This window comes from Loxodonta africana, chromosome 1, assembly GCF_030014295.1.
Source record: "Loxodonta africana isolate mLoxAfr1 chromosome 1, mLoxAfr1.hap2, whole genome shotgun sequence".
NCBI lineage: Eukaryota > Metazoa > Chordata > Mammalia > Proboscidea > Elephantidae > Loxodonta > Loxodonta africana.
The window spans coordinates 13,517,748-13,539,040 of record NC_087342.1 but is presented as its reverse complement, the minus strand read 5'-3'; the positions used below and the strand labels follow the sequence as shown (position 1 = coordinate 13,539,040).

Genomic DNA, 21,293 nt, shown 5'->3' with positions numbered 1-21,293 from the left:
TCACAAGTTGGAAAGACAAGGCACTCATTTCTTGGCTTGGGAACCCTGGCAGAAGTGGCTCCCGGAACAATCACCTGGGGAGATTTTAAAAGATTCCAATGCCTGGGCCTACTGCAGTCCAAAAGGCCCAGATTTAGGCAGGTTTTGTTGGTTTGGGCTTTTTTTAAAGATCCCCAGGAGATTCTAAATGCAGTCCAGACTGGGAACTAGCGCTCTAGAATGACCGAAGCACCAGGAGAATGAAATAGCACAAGGCAAAGGGCACTCCGCCAGAATCTTCTGTTTTGCCTTGTGTAAGCTGACTCAAATTTTCTGCTCTTATCCATTCTCTCTGCTGGCAGACATTTGTTGTTGATGGATAGAATCTTATTATTATTCATCACTAACCGAAACAAAAAAACAAACCTGTTGCCATCCAGTTGATTCCGACTCGTAGTGACCCTATAAGACAGAGTAGAACTGCCCTGTAGGGTTTCCAAGGAGTGGCTGGGGGATTCCAATTGCCAGCCTTTGGTTAGCAGTCACAGCTCTTAATCACTGTACCATCAGGGCACCATTCCTCACTACCAACCAACCCCATTGCTGTCAAGTCAATTCCGACTCATAGTGACCCTACAGGACAGAGTAGAACTGCTCTATAGGGTTTCCAAGGAGCTGCTGGTGGATTCGAACTGCCGACCTTTTGGTTAGCAGCGAAGCTCTTAACCACTGTGCCACATCCCTAGTCACAGCTAATTTTTTTTTCCAGTTGATTTAAGTCATTTATAAAGTGCAGCATCAACTGCCTCTAGATTTTGATGCCCTTTTCTGAATGCTGCGAGAAATAAACTTTCTACTGGGCTCCATTGAATTTGATTGGTCGAAGTTGCTAGCAGTCCACTTGGTCCAAATGTCAGCCAGTGAGTAGAGTCTAAGAATCCCATGTTGCTGGGACTACTTTGCACATGTATTCATTCCCATGATGTCCAGTGTGATAGATTCTGCCAGTGAAACACCCCAAAATCAAACCATTGACCCCAGATGAACATATAAGCACACCTACTTTGTATGATTTACACAAATTATCTTTGAGTGAATAAAATGGAAACAGATTCCTAAGCGACAGATGAATAGTCTGGATTCCTGGGTTGGCCAGAATGTGCTTACCGGGGTCCAGTGAGGCCCTCAGGAGCTGAGGCCTCAGGCATCATCTCCCCTATAAGGGATCATGGGTTGACCTCAACCAGGAGCCAGCACTATCTTCTTTGACCTCCTATGGAGACATGGGGAACCCCACTCTCTTCTCTGTGAGTTCCCTTGCATAACTTTTTTCTCTCTGGGGCTTGACAGGGTGTATTGAACACACTGAAATTAAAGAACTCACCTGACAGGTGCGAGTCTCTCCTTGAAGCTTCAGGAGAGAAAAAAATTCTCTCCAGGGGTCACCGAAAGCTGCAATCCCCTAACTCTCTGGGTCCCTTTAGCCCTTGGCATCCTCCAGTGTGACATAGAGATCCTCTTTGGCCAGTGGAAAGTCCCTTTGCAAACTCATAATGATGTCAGACTCTCCACCCCACCAGCCGCCCCATCTCCACCAATGTCTCTCATCCTCCTCTCAGTCCAGCGTCTCCCTCATCCAAAGCCTCCATTGTCTGAGCCTCTACACTCGCTGCTCTCTCCAGACCCTCTCCAGCAGGCCTGCTGCTTCAGAGAAACAGGGCCTGGTCGGAAGAGGGTGGAAGTAGGGGAGAGGGGACAGAGGAGACTCAGGGTATTCCCTGGACTTGGCAGTGGGCTCTCTGTGTGTTGGGGAACCCTCCTTCATGCTCCAGGATCCATTGCTCTCCTTGCTTAGAAATGGACAGCAAGTCCTGCTTCAAAAATTTCCTGTCGACTCTTTTTCTCCCTCCTTGAAGCATAAGCACTGGAGACTGAAATTGATTTGTTAAAAAACTGTAAAGGATACAGTGAGTAACTCAGAAGAAGAAAGGGAAAAGAGGAGCCGTACAATGTGAGGAGTTGAGGCATTCGGGCATGTGTTGGTGTGTGAACCCTCACCCTCTCTGGGCCATTGCAGAGAGAGCAGCCCTAAGGGCTGGGGAAGGGGGACCTGGGATATGACCCCCTCTCCTGGCAGCCTGAGCTTATTGTCATAATGTTAATTCACCAGATTTGGGTTCCTGCCACTGAGCAGCACAAACAGTGTGAGTGCCCCAGGTGCCCCCTGACCTGGCACCTGTGTTTTGAGGGATGAACCATCTTCCCTCAGTGTATGAAATCAGACTCAGCCTCCATCTGGGAGGCAGTAGTGTGAGGGGAAGGAAGGGATTTCCCCAAGATCACACAAATCTACTTTCCCTCACACCTGAGCAGCTTTTTGGTGGAGATTGTGCTGTGGATCACAGTGATTGTCAACCTGGCTCCCGTTAGAATCATGTGGGCAGCTTTTAGAACCTACCTGGTCCCCGTAGGTTCTCCTCTGGGGTGGGCCCAGCTCTCAGTCTTTTTAAAAAGCTGCTTGGGTGGTCCTAATGGGCAGTCAGGATTGAGCACTGCAGTGCCCAGTGACCCTGAAGGTCTTTCCCATCTCTAAACATATCGTCTGACAGGAAGTACTACCCCTTTGGCTTTCTGTTGACTGCATTCAATCCTGTGGGCCTGGGTGAGGGGTGTGGTGGGGGCCCCTCAGACCTGGGGAGGGCAGTACCATCTGTTGGCAAAGCGTGTGGGCATGGAGGGTGACGGTTTGAATTCTTGGTCAGCTCTCTGCGTTTGCTCATCCGTAACATGGGGACTATGAAAACACTGCCTTACTGGGTGGTGGTATTAAATTCATTCATGCTTGTAAATGAATGCTGACACACAACAAATACTCAATGAACTTAGTTGTTTTGATTATTATTAATATTATTATTGAGGGCATATGGATAGAAAGGGGTGCCCAGAAAGGAATGTCCCGGTGTGTTCCTGGGATGCAAGAGACCGGGAGACCTGTGGGCTTGTGTCTTAGGCCCTCTGTCTGACAGGGCATGCCTGGGGGCACGGGACCCCTACTGCGGCTGGGATGGGAAGCAGCAGCGTTGCAGCACGCTTGAGGACAGCTCCAACATGAGTCTCTGGACCCAGAACATCACAGCATGCCCTGTGAGCACCCATTTCTGTACCCCACCCCGGACCCCTCCCCCAAATCAGGCTGTGTCTCCCCATCAGCAACCCCACCATCCCCTGGGACCTCATACCTTCCCTGCTCCTTGCGTGACAGGGGTCTCTTGCCTCCCACGTGTGTCTACAGGTGAGGGACCTGACACGGGATGGGGGTTTCAGCCCATGGTCGCCATGGCAACCATGTGAGCATTTAGATGGAGACAATTCAGGCTCTTGCCTGTGTCAAGCCCGAGTCTGCGACTCTCCGCCACCCCGCTGTGGGGGCCGTGACTGCCTGGGGCCAGCCATCCACATCGCCAACTGTTCCAGGTATCTGAGGAGACAGGGCTTGCTCAGTGGCTTCCTGGGACTGGGGTGGAGGAAAGACGGGGGATGGGGCATCCTAAGTGTTTGCATTAAGAGACAGAAACCACTTCAGGGCCACGCAGGGACTGGACAGGTGGCTGATGTCTGAGGCAGGAAACATGAGCCCTGGGGAGTTTCCACTCTAGTGGGAGAGAAAAGTGTCGGCCTAGTGGGAGTTCTTGATGCAAAGAAGAAGCCTGGACAGACATGGGAATCAGCCCCCAGACAGCCTCAGTAACTAGCTGTCTCAAACATGAGGGACAGCATGGCACAGTGGCAAAGCAGACAGACCTGGTGCCAATCCTAGCTTGCCACCAGAGGTGTGACCTTGGCCAAGCCACCTGACCACTCTGAACCTAAGTGAGGGTAATAGTATCTACCCCAGGGTTGTCAGGAGTTAAATGAGACGATGCCAGTAAAATGCTTGCACACTGCCTGCAGCCCAGGGCCTCAATAAAGAGCTGATCCTTACGAGGTACTTCATATGCTTCAAATAACTGTCTTGTATACATAATTTAATCCTTAAAACAACCTCATACGGTAGGAATATAGTCATTATTCCTATTTTACAGACGAGGGTACTGTGAGGTACAGAAATGTCAGTAACTTGCCCGTGTGGTCAATTGGTAGAGCCAAAATTTGAAAACTAGAGTCAAAGTAGACAAGAGTGAGTGGTGTCTGAGGCTAGAGCAAAGCACATGCAGAACAGGGGGGAGAGGGCAGATCACACTGCAAAGATTGGCCAACCAAGAAGGTGGAAGAGAAGGCTGCAGGTTAGAAAGGCAAGTGGTGGCCTTCTCTAGAGATGTTTCCGGCTCCCTGTGAGTAAAGGCTACATCCTACATCTGTGCCTTAGCACTGAGCACAGTCAGATACATGGAAGAGGTCTCTCAATACCTGTTTGAGGAGTGAATGAGAAAATAAACGAGTGAGTTTGCCTGAGAAGGCCTGGTTGGGGGCTGCTATTTTCTGGGTCACTGTCTGACACTTCCTGGCAATAACACAGAATCCATTTGCCCAGAAGTGGACGAGATCTGAGAAGGTAGGGCTCAATGGGTCATCTGTCTGTCCCCTCTGTGACTCCACCAGGAACGGGGCATGGACGCCGTGGTCGTCGTGGGCCCTGTGCAGCACCTCCTGCGGCATTGGCTTCCAGGTCCGCCAGCGAAGTTGCAGCAACCCTGCTCCCCGCCACGGGGGCCGCATCTGCGTGGGCAAGAGCCGAGAGGAGCGGTGAGCTGGGCTGTGGCCTGGGCGTTCTGAGGACAGGCTCGCCCCAAGCTGGCAGACTTTCCGGGGTCCCTAGACAGTGGCCTGGATTCTCCAGTCCATCCGGTGGACTCTCATCCTTCCGGGTCTCCACATTCCCAGTGACCTCATGTTAGGGAGGGGCACCCACTCCCTGGGGTGACAACTCCTTCCTCCCCACGCCCTCAGGTTCTGCAATGAAAACACGCCTTGCCCGGTGCCCATCTTCTGGGCTTCCTGGGGCTCCTGGAGCAAGTGTACCAGCAACTGTGGGGGTGGCGTGCAGTCGCGGCGCCGGTCCTGTGAGAATGGCAATTCCTGCCCGGGCTGCAACGTGGTGGGTCCGAGCTTGGGGGAGCCATGTGGGGGCCGCGGGCGGAATGCGTGGACGTGAGGACCTTGGGCCAAGGGGAGGGCAGGCATGCCTGGGGTGGGGGAGCAGGAGGCGCAGGACCAACCTGGTGGCTGCGGGACAATAAAATACCACTTGCTTCGGCTGCGAAGGAGTTCAAGACGTGCAACCCGGAGAGTTGCCCCGAAGTGCGGCGCAACACCCCGTGGACACCGTGGCTGCCCGTGAACGTGACGCAGGGCGGGGCGCGGCAGGAGCAACGCTTCCGCTTCACCTGCCGCGCGCCTCTGCCGGACCCCCACGGCCTGCAGTTTGGCAGGAGGAGGACAGAGACGAGGACCTGCCCTGTGGACGGCTCAGGAGCCTGTGACACTGATGGTACACCTCGCCCGTCGTCCTCCCAGGCCACAGAGCAATAGGGTCGGGGTGAGGGGGCCTGGGAAGGGCGCTCAGGGTGGGCGCGAACGCGTGGTTTGAAAGAAGGCAGGAGTCCTGTGGGGCGGAAGGGGCGCGCGGTCATCACTGAGGCCGGTCCCCTCCCCAGCCCTGGTGGATGATCTCCTGCGCACCGGGAGCACCTCCCCGCACACGGTGAGCGGGGGCTGGGCCGCCTGGGGTCCCTGGTCATCCTGCTCCCGGGACTGCGAGCTGGGCTTCCGTGTCCGCAAGAGAACGTGCACGAACCCGGAGCCCCGCAATGGGGGCCTGCCCTGCGTGGGCGATGCAGCGGAGTACCAGGACTGCAACCCCCAGGCTTGTCCAGGTAATCTTTCGCATAAAGAATCCTTGGCTCAGGTCAGCCCTTGCCTGAGGAAACCCCGCCTCATACCCTCATCTAGGAGATCTCCAGGCCCGCTGAGGGCACTTCCAGCCCAAGAAACCCCTGGCCCAGGGGACCTCTTTTCCCTGCCAACTCTGTACAGGGGACCCTGAGCAGTTTTCTACTCTGACCATGGATTTAGCGGCCACTCCTGTAGAAATGGGCCTTTCCTCAGTCTCGCAGTCCATTTTCCTCTCCCCTAATGGGAGCCCTTGTGGTGCAGTGGTTAAGCGTTTGGCTGATAACCAAAAGGCTGGCAGTTTGAATCCACCAGCTGCTCCGTGGAAACCCTATGGGACAGTTCTACTCTGCCCTGTAGGGTCGCTATGAAGCTGAATCCACTCGATGGCAACATATTAATGGGTTGGCTGGAGTCCTGGTGACACATTGGCTGAGAGCTAAGGTGAGCTATGGCTGCTAACCAAAAAGGTTGGCAGTTCAAATCCACCAACTGCTTCTTGGAAACCCTGCTGGGCATTTCTACTCTGTCCTGTAGGGTCGCTATGAGTCAGAATCAACTCAATGGCAATGGAAATGTGTTGGCCAGATAAGAAACTTGACGTTGACATATAGCACGTTTCCCTCCATCTTCGGTTCTTCGCTGCTACCTGCATTTCTCCTGCCACCTCAGGGGGGATTGGAAGGCACTTCCTAACAGTGGACTGGGGAGGGGGGCAGTGTAGAGAGTAAAGGATGAGGTGGATTAGAAGCCAGAGGTCTGTGTGGCCCAGCCTGGGATGGGATGGAAGGCTGTCTTGGACCCTGCCCCTGTCCTTCCTCACACACCTTCCTCACTCCCCCTGCAGTGCGGGGAGCCTGGTCCTGCTGGACCTCATGGTCCCCTTGCTCAGCCTCCTGTGGTGGAGGCCACTATCAGCGCACACGCTCCTGCACCAGCCCTGCGCCCTCCCCTGGCGAGGACATCTGTCTCGGGCTGCACACAGAGGAGGCGCTATGTGCCACACAGGCCTGTCCAGGTAATGGACGCATCTGGCTGGGGCTGGGGAGCACCCCGAGAGGGTTCCAGGACGGTTAACTTTGTCCCAACCCGCAACCCACAGAAGGCTGGTCGCCATGGTCTGAGTGGAGCACGTGCACTGAGGACGGAGCCCAGAGCCGCAGTAGGCACTGTGAAGAGCTTGTCCCGGGGCCCAGCTCCTGTACCGGAAACAGCAGCCAGAGCCGCCCCTGCCCCTACAGTGAGATTCCTGGTAGGTCCTGGTGTCAGTGCCCTCACACCAACCTTTCTAACCCCGAACCCCCACCTTCTTTCCCATTCTGAGGCATGTCTCCTGAGGGGTGTCAAGATGAAACACCAGGGTGGGAGATGCCAAGAGAGAACTCAGATTTTTGCTTCAGTCCACTCTCACACACGCACTCACTCGCTCACTCACTTTGAGCCTCTGCCACTCCTCAACTAGTGAATGGGCTAAAGCTTTTTAGAGGTGGGATCTGGGTAGAGACAAAGGGGAATGAGGGCCCCCAATCCCACAGCCCCATGCCGACCCAGAGGTGCTCCCAGATCCACACACAGCCCTGGAGGGACCCTTCACCTCTCCTCTCTCCCCTAACCCCTCTCTGGATTGTCTTCCTGCAGTGATCCTGCCTGCTTCCAGTGTGGAGGAGGCCACCAGCTGTGGAGGTAAAAAGAATTGGCCCCCGCCTCATGACACCTTCCTTCTCCTCAAGGAGGAGACCCTCTCTACCCCAAAATCTAGATTCTCCCTACCTCGTGCTCCAGACAGCCCAGCCTTGTTGGGGCTCCCCACTGTTTTGACACCATGGGGATGGGGGCTCTGGGCAGTTCCATCCATGACGCCCCGGTAGGAGGAGTCTGTCATCAAGTCCAAACCCAAGGAAGAGTCACCCTCTGGTTGCCACCACTGACTAAAGCCACAGGTTGTCCTGTGACAGAGGTCCCCATGACAAGCTGCCCAGCCTCCCTGATTCCTTTGGCTCTGGCCTCAAAGCCCTTTCCTTTGTGTGCCAGAGCCTCCTACTGCTATTTCTGCTTTTTCTATTCTGAAAGGCCCAGGGAGGCAGCCTAGAGTCTCACTACCTGTCTCTCCCTCTCCCAGGGTTCAGCCTCATCCACCTGGTGGCCACAGGCGTCTCCTGCTTCCTGGGCTCTGGGCTCCTGACTTTAGCGGTATACCTGTCCTGTCAGCACTGCCAGCGCCAGTCCCAGGAGTCCACACTTGTCCACCCTGCCACCCCCAACCACCTGCACTACAAGGGTGGGGGCACCCCCAAGAATGAGAAGTACACACCCATGGAGTTCAAGGTGGGGGCTCAAAAGATCCAAGAAGCAGAGGGCAGGGTAGAAGGCCAGGGTGGAGAGATCAAGGGTTCTGTGGGCTGGACACTCAGGAGGGAGCAGTGGGGGTACAAAGAGACGCTGTATTGGCAGTTGGCATGTTCCGCCACTGACTGGCTCCTGGACTCCTTGCCTCGGCCTTTCCCCTTCCCCCATCCCCCCCTTCACTCCTTCCTCTCTGCTTCCTTCTTTCTCCCACAGACCCTGAACAAGAATAACCTGATCCCCGATGACAGAGCCAACTTCTACCCATTGCAGCAGACGAATGTGTACACAACCACTTACTACCCAAGCCCACTGAACAAACCCAACTTCCGGCCTGAGGCCTCACCTGGACAACGGTGCTTCCCGAACAGCTGATGCCACCATCCTGGGACTTGGGCTTCTTGCCTTCCTAAGACACAGAGCAGGTGGCGATGGGACGGTGGAGCCAGTTTGGTCTTCTCCCCCCACAGTAGGCTGAGAACTTGCTACCTTGCCTTGTGGGGGTCCCATCCGGCTTCCGAGAGGTCTGGCTGGCGGTGACCATGGGGGAGAGGGCTGGCTTGAGGCTGGCACATGGCCGCAGTTCCAGCTCACCCATGTCTCTCATGGCCTCTTTGTGACCCACCATCATGCTGACCCAATCCCCTGTCACGTCTGGGCTGCGGACCTACTGGACATGTGACGAATTGGAGAGTGGAGATGGCAGGAGGGCAGGCTCTTTATGTTTGGGTTGGAAATGACTTCCTGTGGCCATCACAAGTCAAGTCTGCCCCTCTGGCTGGCCCCAGGAAGGGCCTGGGCTATACCCTGATGATCTCTGAAAGGAACAAATCAAATGGCCCCAGGAGCTCTGGATTCTCTGCCCAGGGCTGGGCTATTGTGGTGCTGCCCCAGTGTGACACAGGGGACCAAGGCTGACCCAGGCTGTCCACCTCTGCCTAGCAGTCTGCACTTTGCCCAGGAACATCACTCCTGTCAGAGGCAGTGGGGACTGAGACTGGCGGCTGATCTTTGCTGAGAAGCTCTTTAATCTGAGCTGTCACAGGCTCAGCCTTGCCCTCCTCAGAGTGCACAAGAGATCACCCAGGAGAAAGGGAGGCTCAAGACCATCAGAGGCAGGAGTTTGGCCTCCAAGTCTCTCTGGAGACCATCTTCCAGTTGCTGCTCAACAGAGTTGTTAGCTGAGACTTGCTTGGGAGTCTCTGCTGGCCCCTCATTTGTTCAGGAACACACAGATACAAACACACACACACACACACATCACAGTCTGCTACAGCAACAAAAACAAAGTTGAGCTGTGGCGTTATTAATTAAAGATGATACCCTGTCTCCAAATGTAGCATTGTCTTTGTGCATATGTGGGGGGGGCGCTCTTCTTGGCATGGCATAGTCAATCATAGCAATTCACTGGGGTAGCAGATAGCTTTCTCAGGGTGGAGGAAATGATCCAAGGAGAGTTTGACTTTTAATAGAGGATATCTTTCCACCTGTGGGCACATGTACACACACACACACGCATGCACACATTACCCTAATCTCTTTTTGGAAAAGAGGTTGGGGATAAGCATACTCATAAGTAGAGACACAAGATACACTGCAAATAACAGGAGAGATTTCTGTCCACCCCCTTAGTAGCTCTTCCAGGCAACAGGTCCAACTCCAGAGAAAATTGTTTATGTGTGAGTCCAGCAAAGGAGTATTGATGAGATTTATTTGATGAAGTATTTACAAGGCTGAGTTTTGTAAGAATAGAATCGACTGAGAAGTGAGTAAACCTGTGGGAGCGGGGGAGGAGGGTGTAGTTTTTGCTGGATTAAAAACTCAAAACCTCAGCTCACCAAATCAGTGCTACCATTTTGGATGATATTGATGGACATGTTAAACCTTGAGAGCAATGTCCTGATTTAATTGACCGGATCAAGCCTCATGGGATCCCCAGCAAAATCTAATTGTAGGTCAGGCGGTGAAGCCAGTGACCCTAGTGGTAGGAGGATTTTGGGGAGTGGAGTAGTGCTGGAAGGTGCCTGGAAGGGGAAAGGGGAAGAGAGCCTTCCTAGACCCCTGGTCCTAGAATTCTTTGTGATTGCCTGAGACAGCCAAAATGTCTAGTGTCCTCAGGCCGAGGTGGAGCCCAATCTGAAAGCACAGACACTCAGGCCCAGGAGGCATGTGGATGGTTCTACAACTTTGGGATTACCGACTGGGTTACTGTTAGCCCCATGAGTCCAGAGCTTCAGGGGGTCTGTAGAGCATGTTATATTCTGGGGTCTCAGATTCTCTTGGACCTGGTAGAACCTGTGACGTTTAAGAATCCCTCAAGGCCCAGGATGCCTGCCTCAGGTGGGTCACTCATGTATGTCCAACTGGAGGGGATTACAGCCTTGAAAACCCTAGGGGCAGTTCTACTCTGTCCTATAGGGTCACTATGAGTCAGAATCGACTTGATGGCAGTGGGTTTTTGAGCCACGTGGATAGCTGCATGTGTCAGGGAGCTGAAATGAGAAAAGCAAAGGGCTTCACAGACATAGCCAGCTCAGCAGGGGAGGGAAGAAAATGCAGAGGTGGGCTGCTCCAAGCCTTTTGGGGCCCTCTTGTCTTTATATGACGTTTATTGTGTGTTTATGGATTTTCTCGTTTAATATATGTTCATTGCAGAAAATTTACAGAATACAGGAAACCAGAAATACAATCCAAGTTACATTAAAGACAAAGGTAGAGACTTCTGGTTTTAAAGTTGTGGCGTGAAGACATTTCTGCCCCTTTCTCTCAAAATTGTCCTAAAAGCAAAATGAATGATACAAAAAAAAAAAAGCTCTGTCACTATTTTCAATAAATCTAGTACATATCAGTAATTCCAAACCACAATACACGAAGACAGCAGATGGCCTAGAAGACTGACCTAGCAGGGTGAGTGCACACATAGGGAACAACTACAAAAAGCAATTTCAGGAAGTATTGGAAATTCTAAGAACCAGGTATCAGGGAAGGTAGGGGCCCAAACGAGAGGGGTTGGTTGAAAATCTGTGTGTAAACTTCAGCTAGACCCTCCAGTTCTCTTTACTCTCAACCCTTATGTTTTAGTCATCTAGTGCTGCTGTAACAGAAATACCACAAGTGGATGGCTTTAACAAAGAGAAATTTATTCTCTTATAGTCTAGTAGGTTACAAGTCCAAATTCAAATTCAGGGTGTCAGCTCCAGGGGAAGGCTTTCTCTCTCTCTGTCAGCTCCGGAGGAAGGTTCCTTGTCTTCAATCTTCCCCTGGTCAAGGAGCTCCTCAGGCCCAGGGACCTGAGTGCTGCTTTCTTGGTAGTATGAGGTCCCCAACTCTCTGCTTGCTTCCCTTTCCTTTTATTTCTTGAGAGAGAAAAGGTGGTGCAGGCTACACCCCAGGGAAACTCCCTTTACCTTGCATCAGGGAGGTGACCTGAGTAAAGGTTTTACAGTCCCACCCTAATCCTCTCAACATAAAATCACAATCACAAAATGGAGGACAAACACACAATACTGGGAATCATGGCCTAACCAAGTTGATACACACATTTTTGGGGGGACATGATTCAATCCATGACACCTTACAACTCGTCAGCCACTCCTCCATGCCCACAGGAGACAATAGTATGTTCCCTTGAGACAACAAACCAGAGAGACACTGCACTTGAGGATACCAGCCATAGAGAGTGTGTGGTGAAAGGCTGACTGGACAATAAGGGGTTTGAGTGACTGTATGTGATTATCTGTGAGATTTATTTACCACGTGCCTTTTTTTATTATTATTATTGAGGTAAAATTCATATAACAAAATTAACCATTTTTTAATTTTTATTGTGCTTTAAGTAAAAGTTTACAAATCAAGTCAGTCTCATACAAAAATTTATATACACCTTGCTATATACTCTTAGTTGCTCTCCCCCTAATGAGACAGCACACTCCTCTCCACCCTCTATTTTTGTGTCCATTCAGTCAGCTTCTGACCCCCTCGGCCTTCTCATGTCTCCTCCAGACAGGAGCTGCCCACATAGTTTCGTGTGTCTACCTGATCTGAGAAGCTTACTCCTCGCCAGTATCGTTTTCTATCCTATAGTCCAGTCCAATCCCTGTCTGAAGAGTTGGCTTTGGGAATGGTTCCAGTCTTGGGCTAACAGAAGGTCTGGGGACCATGGCCTCTGGGGTCCTTCTAGTCTCGGTCAGACCATTAAGTCTGGTCTTTTTACTGGAGTTCGAAGTCTGCATCCCACTGCTGTCCTGCTCCCTCCTGGGTTCTCTGTTGTGTTCCCTGTCAGGGCAGTCATAGGTTGAAAATTAACCATTTTTAAAGTGTACAATTCAGTGTTGTCATTAGGTGCTGTTGACCCGGTCCCGACTCATAGTGACCCCATGTACCACAGAACAAAACACTGCCCGGTCCTGCAACATCCTTACAATCATTGTTATGCTTGAGCCCATTCTTGTAGCCACAGTGTCAATCCATCTCATTGAGGGTCTTCCTCTTTTCCTCTGACCCTGTAATTTACCAAGCATGATGTCCTTCTCCAGGGACTGATCCCTCCTGACAATATGCTCAAAGGTATGTAAGATGCAATCTCACCATCCTTGCGTCTAAGGAGCATTCTGGTTGTACTTCTTCCGAATTCATTGCCATTTAGCATATTACGATGTTGTACAACCACTGCTTCTATCTAATTCCAAAATATTTTCATAACCCCATTAAAAAACCTCATACTCATTACACAGTCAATCACTATTATCCCCTTCCTCTCAGCCCCTGGTGACCCCCAATCTATTTTTTATGTCTATAGATTTGCCAATTCTGGATATTTATATAAATGGAATCATACAATATGTGGCCTTTTGTGTTTGGCTTCTTTCACTTAGCATAATGTTTTCGAGGCTAACCCATATTGTAGCATGTATCAGTACTTCACTCCTTTTTATGGTTAAGTAATATTTCATGGCATATATATACCACGTTTTGCTTATTCATTCATCTGTTGATAGACATGTGGGTGTTTCCACCTTTTGGTTATTGTGAATAGTGCTTCTATGAACATTCATGTAGATGTATTTGTTTGAGTGCCTCTTTTCAATTCTTTGGGGTATATGCCTTGGAGTGGAAATGCTGGGCTATATGGCAATTCTGTTTAACTTTTTGAGGGGCCACTAAACTGTTTTCCATAGCAGCTGCATTATTTTTACATCCTCATCAGCAATGTATGAGGGTTCTAATTTCTCCACATCTTTGCCAACACTTGTTATTTTCCCTTTTTCTTTATTTTTATAGCCATCCTAGTGGAAGCAAAATGTGCTTCTTGGCCATTAGTATATCTTCTTTGGAGAAATGCCCATTCAAGTCCTTTGCCCGTTTTTTGATTGGGTTATCTTTTTTACTGAGGTTTAAAAGTTCTTTATATATTCTGGATACTGGACTCTTACTGGATATATGACTTGCAAGTATTTTCTCCCATTCCGTAGGTTGTCTTTTCATTTTATTGATAAAGTCCTTTGATACACATGAAAAAAATTTTTTTTAATTTTGATGAAGTCTAATTTATCTATTTTGTCTTTTTTTGCTCAAGCTTTTGGTGCCATATCTAAGAATCTATTGCCAAATCCAAGGCCATGATTTACCTGTTTGTTTTGTTCTAAGAGTTTTGTAGTTTTAGCTCTTATATATAGGTTATTGATTCACTTTGAGTTAATTTTGGATATGGTGTGAGGTAGAGGTCCAATTTTTTAAATATGTGACTGTCCACTTGTCCCAGTACCATCTGTTTGAAGAAACTATTCATTCTTCACTTAATGGTGTTGGCAGCCTTGTCAAAAATTAATTGACCATCAATTTATGGGTTTATTTCTGACTCTCAATTCTGTTTCATTGGTCTGTATGTCTGTCCTTTATGCCAGTCCACACTGCTGTGATCACTATAGCTTTGTAATAAGTTTCAAAATTGGTAAGTGAGAGTTTCCCATCTTTATTCATCTTTTCAAGATTGTTTTGGCTACTCTGGGCCCCTTGCAGTTTCTTATGAATCTGAGAATTGGTTTTTCCTTTTCTGAAAAAAAGGCCACTGAAATTTTGATAGGAATTGCATTGAATATGTAGATGACTGGGTAGTATTGCCATCTTAACAATACTAAGTCTTCTAATCCATGAATACAAAATGTCTTCTCATCTATTTAGGTCTTCTTTAATTTCTTTTATCAATGTATTACACTCTTTAGTGTACAAGTCTTTCACTTCCTTGGTTAAATTTATTCTTAGATATTTTACTCTTTTAGATGCTATTGTAGATAGAATTGTTTCCTTAATTTCCTTTTCAAATGTTCATTTCTGTCCTCTAGAAACTCAACTGATGTTTGTGTTAAGCTTGTACCCTGCAAGTTTGCTGGCTGAATTCATTTATTAGCTCTAGTGGGTTTTTTGTTTGTGTATTCTTTGGAGTTTTATATATATAAGATTACATCATCTGCAAATAGAGACAGTTTTATTTCTTCCTTTCCAATTTGAATGCCTTTTGTTTCTTTTTCTTCTCTAATTACTCTGGCTACAACTTCAGTACAATGTCGAATAGCAACATTGAAAGTTCACAAGTTGTCTTTTTCAGCTAACTCCGAGACTCTGGCACAGGCTTCTACCCCTCAGGCAAGAGATCAGAAAATGATTCTTTGAAGAAACAAAACCAACCCAGAGCAAAGACATATGGATTATGAAAGAACAAGTCAGTTGGCCACTGGTGCAGCAGTCCTACATCGAAACACACTCCTTAGCAAGCTGTGCCCATGTACAAAGAGCTTGCAGTTAGGTTTTTAGTGCCTCACCCTTAAATATGAATGGACAGCCAAGGATCACAGACATCAGAGAAAAACTCCAACATGAAAGACAGACCAAAACAAATAAACAGATAAATAGGAGCTCAGTGAAAACAAAGAAAATATAGAGAAGAACACTTCAAAGGCAAAGGCACCATAATTCTTCAGAGATAAGTGAACAAGTGGCATTCACAAAATAAGAACAAGATACTATTAAAAATAAGAGCAAATGAAAGCTCTTAGAAATTAAAAATATGACAGCAGAAAAAATAGTAAAGGGATTAAAAAATAAAGTCAAGGGCATTTCCCAGGAAATTGAACAAATAGACAAAGAGGTGGAAAATAGGAGAGAAAAGATAAGAAGATTAGTGGATCGATTCAGGGGGTCCAACAACGCATTAATAAACTCAGAGGAAGAAATTATCAAAAGAACAGAAGAACAAGAGACACAATAGAAGGTTCCAGTTAAATGGGATAAAAAGTAAAATGAAACTCAAAAAAGACCAGACTTACTGGATTGATAGAGACTGGAGGAACCCCCAAGGCTATTGCCATTTTAACCTGGAATGGAAGCGACTCCTGGAAGTCACTTTTCAGCCAAATAATAGGTTGGCCTATAAAATAACACCCATGAAGAATGCGCTCCTTAGAACAATCAACCATATAGACCAAACGGGCAACACTTAAACAAAACCACAGATGAAAAGGCAAGGAGAGGCAGGATAGAAATGGGGAAAGTGTTGACACATTGCAGGGATACCAACCAATGTCATGGAACAATTTGTGTACAAATCGTTGAATGGGAAACTAATTTGCTGTGTAAGCTTTCACCTAAAACACAATAAAACATTTAAGGGAAAAAAAAAAAAAAACAGGAAAATTTCCTAGAACAAGAGAATGGGTTATCCAGATAAAAGGGCCTACCTAATACCTAACATTATTAATGAAAAAGAGCTACACTGAGGCACATAATCATGACAGTTCAAAACATCAAGCTTGAAGAGAAAATTCCAACATAAACAGAAGAAAAAAATAAAAAGATTAGGAACACAAATGGCATAAAACCTCTTACAAGATTTGAAGCTAAAATACAGTGGGAAAATGTCCTCAGAAGTCTGAAGTAAAAACAGTGTTTATTTGTGAATTTTATACCTAGTCAAACTATCACTTACATGAAGTTAAAATATATTTTCAGACATACAAAATCTCTAAAAATACATCTCACATGTGCCCCTGTTTCATTAAAACAAAGAAAGAAATGGTGGACCCAGGAAAGAGGGGATCTAGCACAGGAAGGAGGTAAAGAGGGGTATCAGGCTGACAATCATAAAACAGACCCTGAGAGCAACCAATACAGATTAGTGTTGGAGGATGACATGCACTCAGAGGGATGCCTCCAGGAAAAAAATGAAATATATTGGCAGGTTTTTATGGGAAAATGTGTTTGTTTATTTTACAAAACTACTGGGGGTGTATGGAAAGACTTAAATTTGGACTCAAAATAAGCAAATAAAAAAGAGGCTTTTGTTGTTATTATTGTCATGTGCTTTTTTTAAAGCTTAAATAATAATAATACACAGATACAGAGAAACCACACAAAAGTATAGCTTAGTGAATGTAAAGCACACACCCTTATACCAGCCATCCAGGTCAAGAAATAAAACTTGGACAACCACCCTAGAGTACCTTTCTTGTCCTCCATTCCTGTCACAGTCCCCTTCCTCCCAAAATGAGGTAATTATTAATGGCAGGAAAAACAAAAGAGCAAATAAGGAAAAAAAAAAAAAATTTTTTTTTTTTTTTAATATAAGAAAGGAAATGTGATCAGTCTACCACTTGGTTCAATCATGAACGTATTTTGTATAATCATAATAATTAAAATACTGTTTGTGGATTTAATTATAACTTATTAAATGGATATATTATAATTTTTCATCATGAGAAGACATCGCTTGAGGAGCAAGTTAGCTTTTGGTGTAACTGAAAATGTATATTGTGAGAGACCCTGGTGGTGCAGTGGTTAAGTGCTATGGCTGCTAACCAAAGGGTCGGCAGTTTGAATCCACCAGGCGCTCCCTGGAAACTCTGTGGGGTAGTTCTACTCTGTCCTATAGGGTCACTATAAGTCGGAACCAACTCGACGGCACTGGGTTTGGTTTTGGTTTATTGTAAGAGAAAGGAATAAACTTGAAAAAAAAAAATTTAGTATTTTTTTCTGATTATAACCATAATACATGTTCATTAAAGAAACTTTAGAAAATTAAAAAAAAAAAAACATAGAAACTAGAAATGCTCTCAAATCCAACTAAGAAACAACCATCATTATTTTGATATATTCTCCTTCAGGCACTTTTCTATGGCTCTGTATGGGCCTGAGAATGTTTTATAAAATTAAGACCATACACGTATATGTTTTTTTATTTTGACTTTAACTTTGACCACTGTATCAGTGTTTCACCATATTGTTAAAAATTTCTCTGCAAGCCTCAAGACCCCTTTCAGGGGCTACTGTAGGGGCAGCAACTGGGGAGACACGGCCTCTTTGGCAGAGCCCCACAGGTATCAACTTGTCCCCTCTCCCCCACTTCAGCCAGAGAACATTTGATTTTTATATATTTCCTTTGTTTACACCACTAAGAATTACTTTGAAAAAATTTGCACAATGGTATCCTGACCTAAAACATTCTATTACATAATTCTATTCCTACTACATAGATTTATCTATTCTATTGCATAAATTTATTCTGTTCCATAAGTATATCATTATGTTACATGTATCATACTTTATTTAAGCCATTCTCATTTGTTGAAAAACTTTCCTTACCAAAGAATATTATTATGGACCTCCTTTCTGACTATGTCCTTAGCATATATTTGCAGAAGTGAAGGCTCTTAACTTTTATGGCCCAAGTTCTCTTTCAGGGGATTCCTAGTGTTTTACACTTCCACCAGCTGTGTATTCTCATTTTGTAGATACTAACCATGCTAGCTAACACTGATGAGTGCTTATCACCTACGAGCACTATACCACGTGCCTTGCCTTGATCATCTTAATTAGTGCTCACAACAACCCTAAGAGGAAGATATTACTACCATTCCCAGTTTACAGATGAGGAACGAGAATTTCAACTAAGGCAGTTTGTGTGTGTGTGTGTTTATCAATTTGATATATTTTTTAAATTTAATTGTTTAAATTCTTATTTTTAAATAGTGAGTGACCACCCCCTCCCCAGTTTCCCTCCATATACATTTGGATTTCTTCTTTTCCAAAGGGGTTGTTATGTATTGAATTATGCTCCCCCAAAATACATTGTCTTAGTTATCTAGCGCTGCTATAACAGAAATACCACAAGTGGATGGCTTTAACAAATTTATTTTTTCATAGTCTAATTTGTTTTAGTAGGCTAGAAGTCCAAATTCGGGGCTTTAGCACCAGGAGAAGGCTTTTCTCTGTCAGCTCTGGAGGAAAAGCCTTGTCATCAATCTTCCCCTGGACTAGGAGCTTCTCAGCACAGGAACCTTGAGTCCAAAGGATGTGCTGTGCTCCCAACGCTACTTTCTTGGTGCAATGAGGTCCCCATGGCTCTCTGCTCACTTCTCTCTTTTATATCTCAAAAGAGGTTAGCTTAAAACACGATTTAATCTTGTAGATTGAGTCCTGCCTCCTTAACATAAAAAAAATAACTGCCTCTAATTCTGCCTCATTAACATCGTAGAAGTAGTATTTACAACACACAGGAAAATCGTATCAGATGACAAAATGGTGGACAAGTCACACAATACTGGGAATCGTGGCCTAGCCAAGTTGGCAGATATTTTGGGGGGAGACAGCTCAATCCATGACATATGTATCGTAAATTCTAACTTCTAGTTGGAATCGACTCAATGGCAGTGGTTAGAGGTGATGCCTGTGGTTATACTACAATTTGGGAATGGATTGTCTTTGTTATGTTAATGAAGAAGGCTTAGAGTAGGGCATATCTTGAGTCAATCTCTTTCGAGACATAAAAGAGAATAAACAAGTGAGCAGAGAGAGAAATAAGGTAAGATAAATGCCAAGACACAGAGATCTCCAAGTCACCAGGAAGCAGAAGCTGAAAAGACAAAGAATTTCCTCCAGAGGCAAGAAAGACAGAAAGCCTTCCCCTAGACCTGACACCCTGAATTTGGACTTTAAGGCTCCCAAATTGTGAGAAAATAAATTTCTGTTTGTTAAAGCCATCCTCTTGCGGTATTTCTGTCGCAGCAGCACTAGCTAAGATAGGAATATCCTGTTCCTTTTCTCTTAGATGATCACCTTTTCCTACTGCTTTTATAAGAGCTCTTGTATACAAACGATATTAATCCTTGGTCAAAAATATTTAAAGATTAAAAAAATATTTAAGTAACCAACCCTCTGTCTGTTTTGATACACAGATGCTTAAATTTTTTACACAGTCAGATCTACTGATTTTTTTTTAATGAAATTTGCACTACTTTTACATGGATGACCCTGTAGTAATGAGTCTTCTTTCTGTCATCCCCATTAGTCACAGGGATGTAGATTTGGGGGAACACATTTCTCACCTTCTGCATACCCTGCATGGTGGCAGTTACCCCAACCAAGTAAAGGCAGGGTCCAGGCTGGGGGCCTGTTAGTTTTGGGTTTGACTTTGGGGGACTCATATCCTTGCACACTCCAGAGGGAGGGGGATGCCCGAGAGTGAAAGAAATAATAGTGTGGGTGGAGAGACACCCTTCTTTGGGAATCGGAATTATCAGCCAGGCTTCTAGGAGGACAAGCAAGGTTTAGAGGGGAAACCAAAACCACAGCTCCTCTCTGGTGGCTGAGACTGGTCCTGGTGGTGGGCAGTTAGTTGGCTCCAGAGTACAGGGTACCCTTGACTCATAGCTGGGGAAGCCGGAACTCCTGAGCAGGTAAAACCTAACCCTCAAGCATCCAAGGTTGTTTTTAGTTGCCATCAAGTCAACTCCAATTCATGGCTACCTTATGTACAAAACAATGAAACTTTGCCAGGTCCTGCACCAACCTCATGCTATCAGCATGTTTGAGTCCATTGTTGCAGCTGCTGCATAGTGCTTTCCAGCCTAGGCGGTTTCATTTTCCAGCACTAGATTGATTCTGTTGTGATCTATAGGGTTTTCATTGGACAATTTTCAGAAGTAGATTGTAAGGCCTTTCTTCCTAGTCTGTATTAGTCTGGAAATTCCATTAAAACCTTTCCACAATTGGTGACCCTGTTGGTATTTGAAATCCTGGTGGCATAGCTTCTAACATCCCTGCAACACACAGGCCACCATAATACAACAAACTGACAGATGAGTGGTAGCATTCAAGGTTAAAAAAAAAATTAGGAGCCCATTAATGATGCCAGGAGAGCATCACCCCCACATGGCCCGGGAGGTGGTACACCTGGGTGGGGTCAAGACTTCTCTGACTGGATGCTGGCTTCCAAAGTCCTGATTCCAAAATTCTTCAGCACAATTCAAGCCTGTACTATTCAAAATTAAACTTTATTCGGACATGGGATATGTCCTCTGGGGACAGGGGATATTGGCCAAAATTTGCATTGGCAGTTGGCAGTGGACAGGCACCTATTTGTTGAATGGGAGTAGGGATATTGGACAAGGAATTAGGGGACCAGAGTCTAGCACTAGTTTTACCACCCACCAGCTATGGGACCTTAGGCAAATCCCTTCCCATCTTTGGGTTTCTCTTTTCTACTTTATGTAATGATAGGATTGAACTCACAGTTCCTGTCAACTTTCATGGATGGGTCTAAATTCTATGACTCCCTGAGTTTTAGGAGAAAATCTCATACATCCTGTTTATTCCTCTTTGGATGCTTTTGTAGTCAAGAGCTCCTGTGTTGCTCTGGGTCTGGGCCTTTCTCTGCCACCTGTAACTTGCCTCAGAGTCCCATTGGTACTCAAGGATGGGTCATCTTCTGGGGAAATCAGGCACCCTGTGGAAATCAGGCACCATTCTCAAACAGGAATCTGGGACCACCAACTGGACATGTGTTGTCTCCCTGAACTGCAATATTCCAAAGGGAGGCTTTCCAGAAGAGAAGAGACACATAACCAATAATACCGAACAATGGGTCACTTGCCTAGATCCAACGCCCCCTGAATTCCTAGGACTTGGTACAGTCCCTGGGGAAGGGCCTTTCAAATGGAGGCTAATCAGACCTGGGCTCCCTGTGGCCCTGGGCCTCTCACAGGCCCAGCTGCTCTGTCCCAGCCTGGCCCCTGCCCAGTCACTCTGTCATC

General features: G+C 46.7%; 1 protein-coding gene across 1 annotated transcript in view; it reads left to right on the top strand.

The window, feature by feature from the left end:
• Positions 1 to 8,619, top strand: part of SEMA5B (semaphorin 5B) — a 42,488-nt gene extending 33,869 nt beyond the window's left edge. Inside the window, exons 11-21 of the mRNA XM_023551705.2 lie at positions 3,006 to 3,123; positions 3,272 to 3,453; positions 4,579 to 4,722; positions 4,927 to 5,074; positions 5,242 to 5,467; positions 5,634 to 5,852; positions 6,716 to 6,886; positions 6,971 to 7,120; positions 7,507 to 7,551; positions 7,988 to 8,193; positions 8,428 to 8,619. Coding sequence (XP_023407473.2) covers positions 3,006 to 3,123; positions 3,272 to 3,453; positions 4,579 to 4,722; positions 4,927 to 5,074; positions 5,242 to 5,467; positions 5,634 to 5,852; positions 6,716 to 6,886; positions 6,971 to 7,120; positions 7,507 to 7,551; positions 7,988 to 8,193; positions 8,428 to 8,586 — 1,768 coding nt within the window. The 3' untranslated portion in view covers positions 8,587 to 8,619. The remainder of the gene's footprint in view (positions 1 to 3,005; positions 3,124 to 3,271; positions 3,454 to 4,578; positions 4,723 to 4,926; positions 5,075 to 5,241; positions 5,468 to 5,633; positions 5,853 to 6,715; positions 6,887 to 6,970; positions 7,121 to 7,506; positions 7,552 to 7,987; positions 8,194 to 8,427) is intronic.
• Positions 8,620 to 21,293: the final 12,674 nt, after the last annotated feature.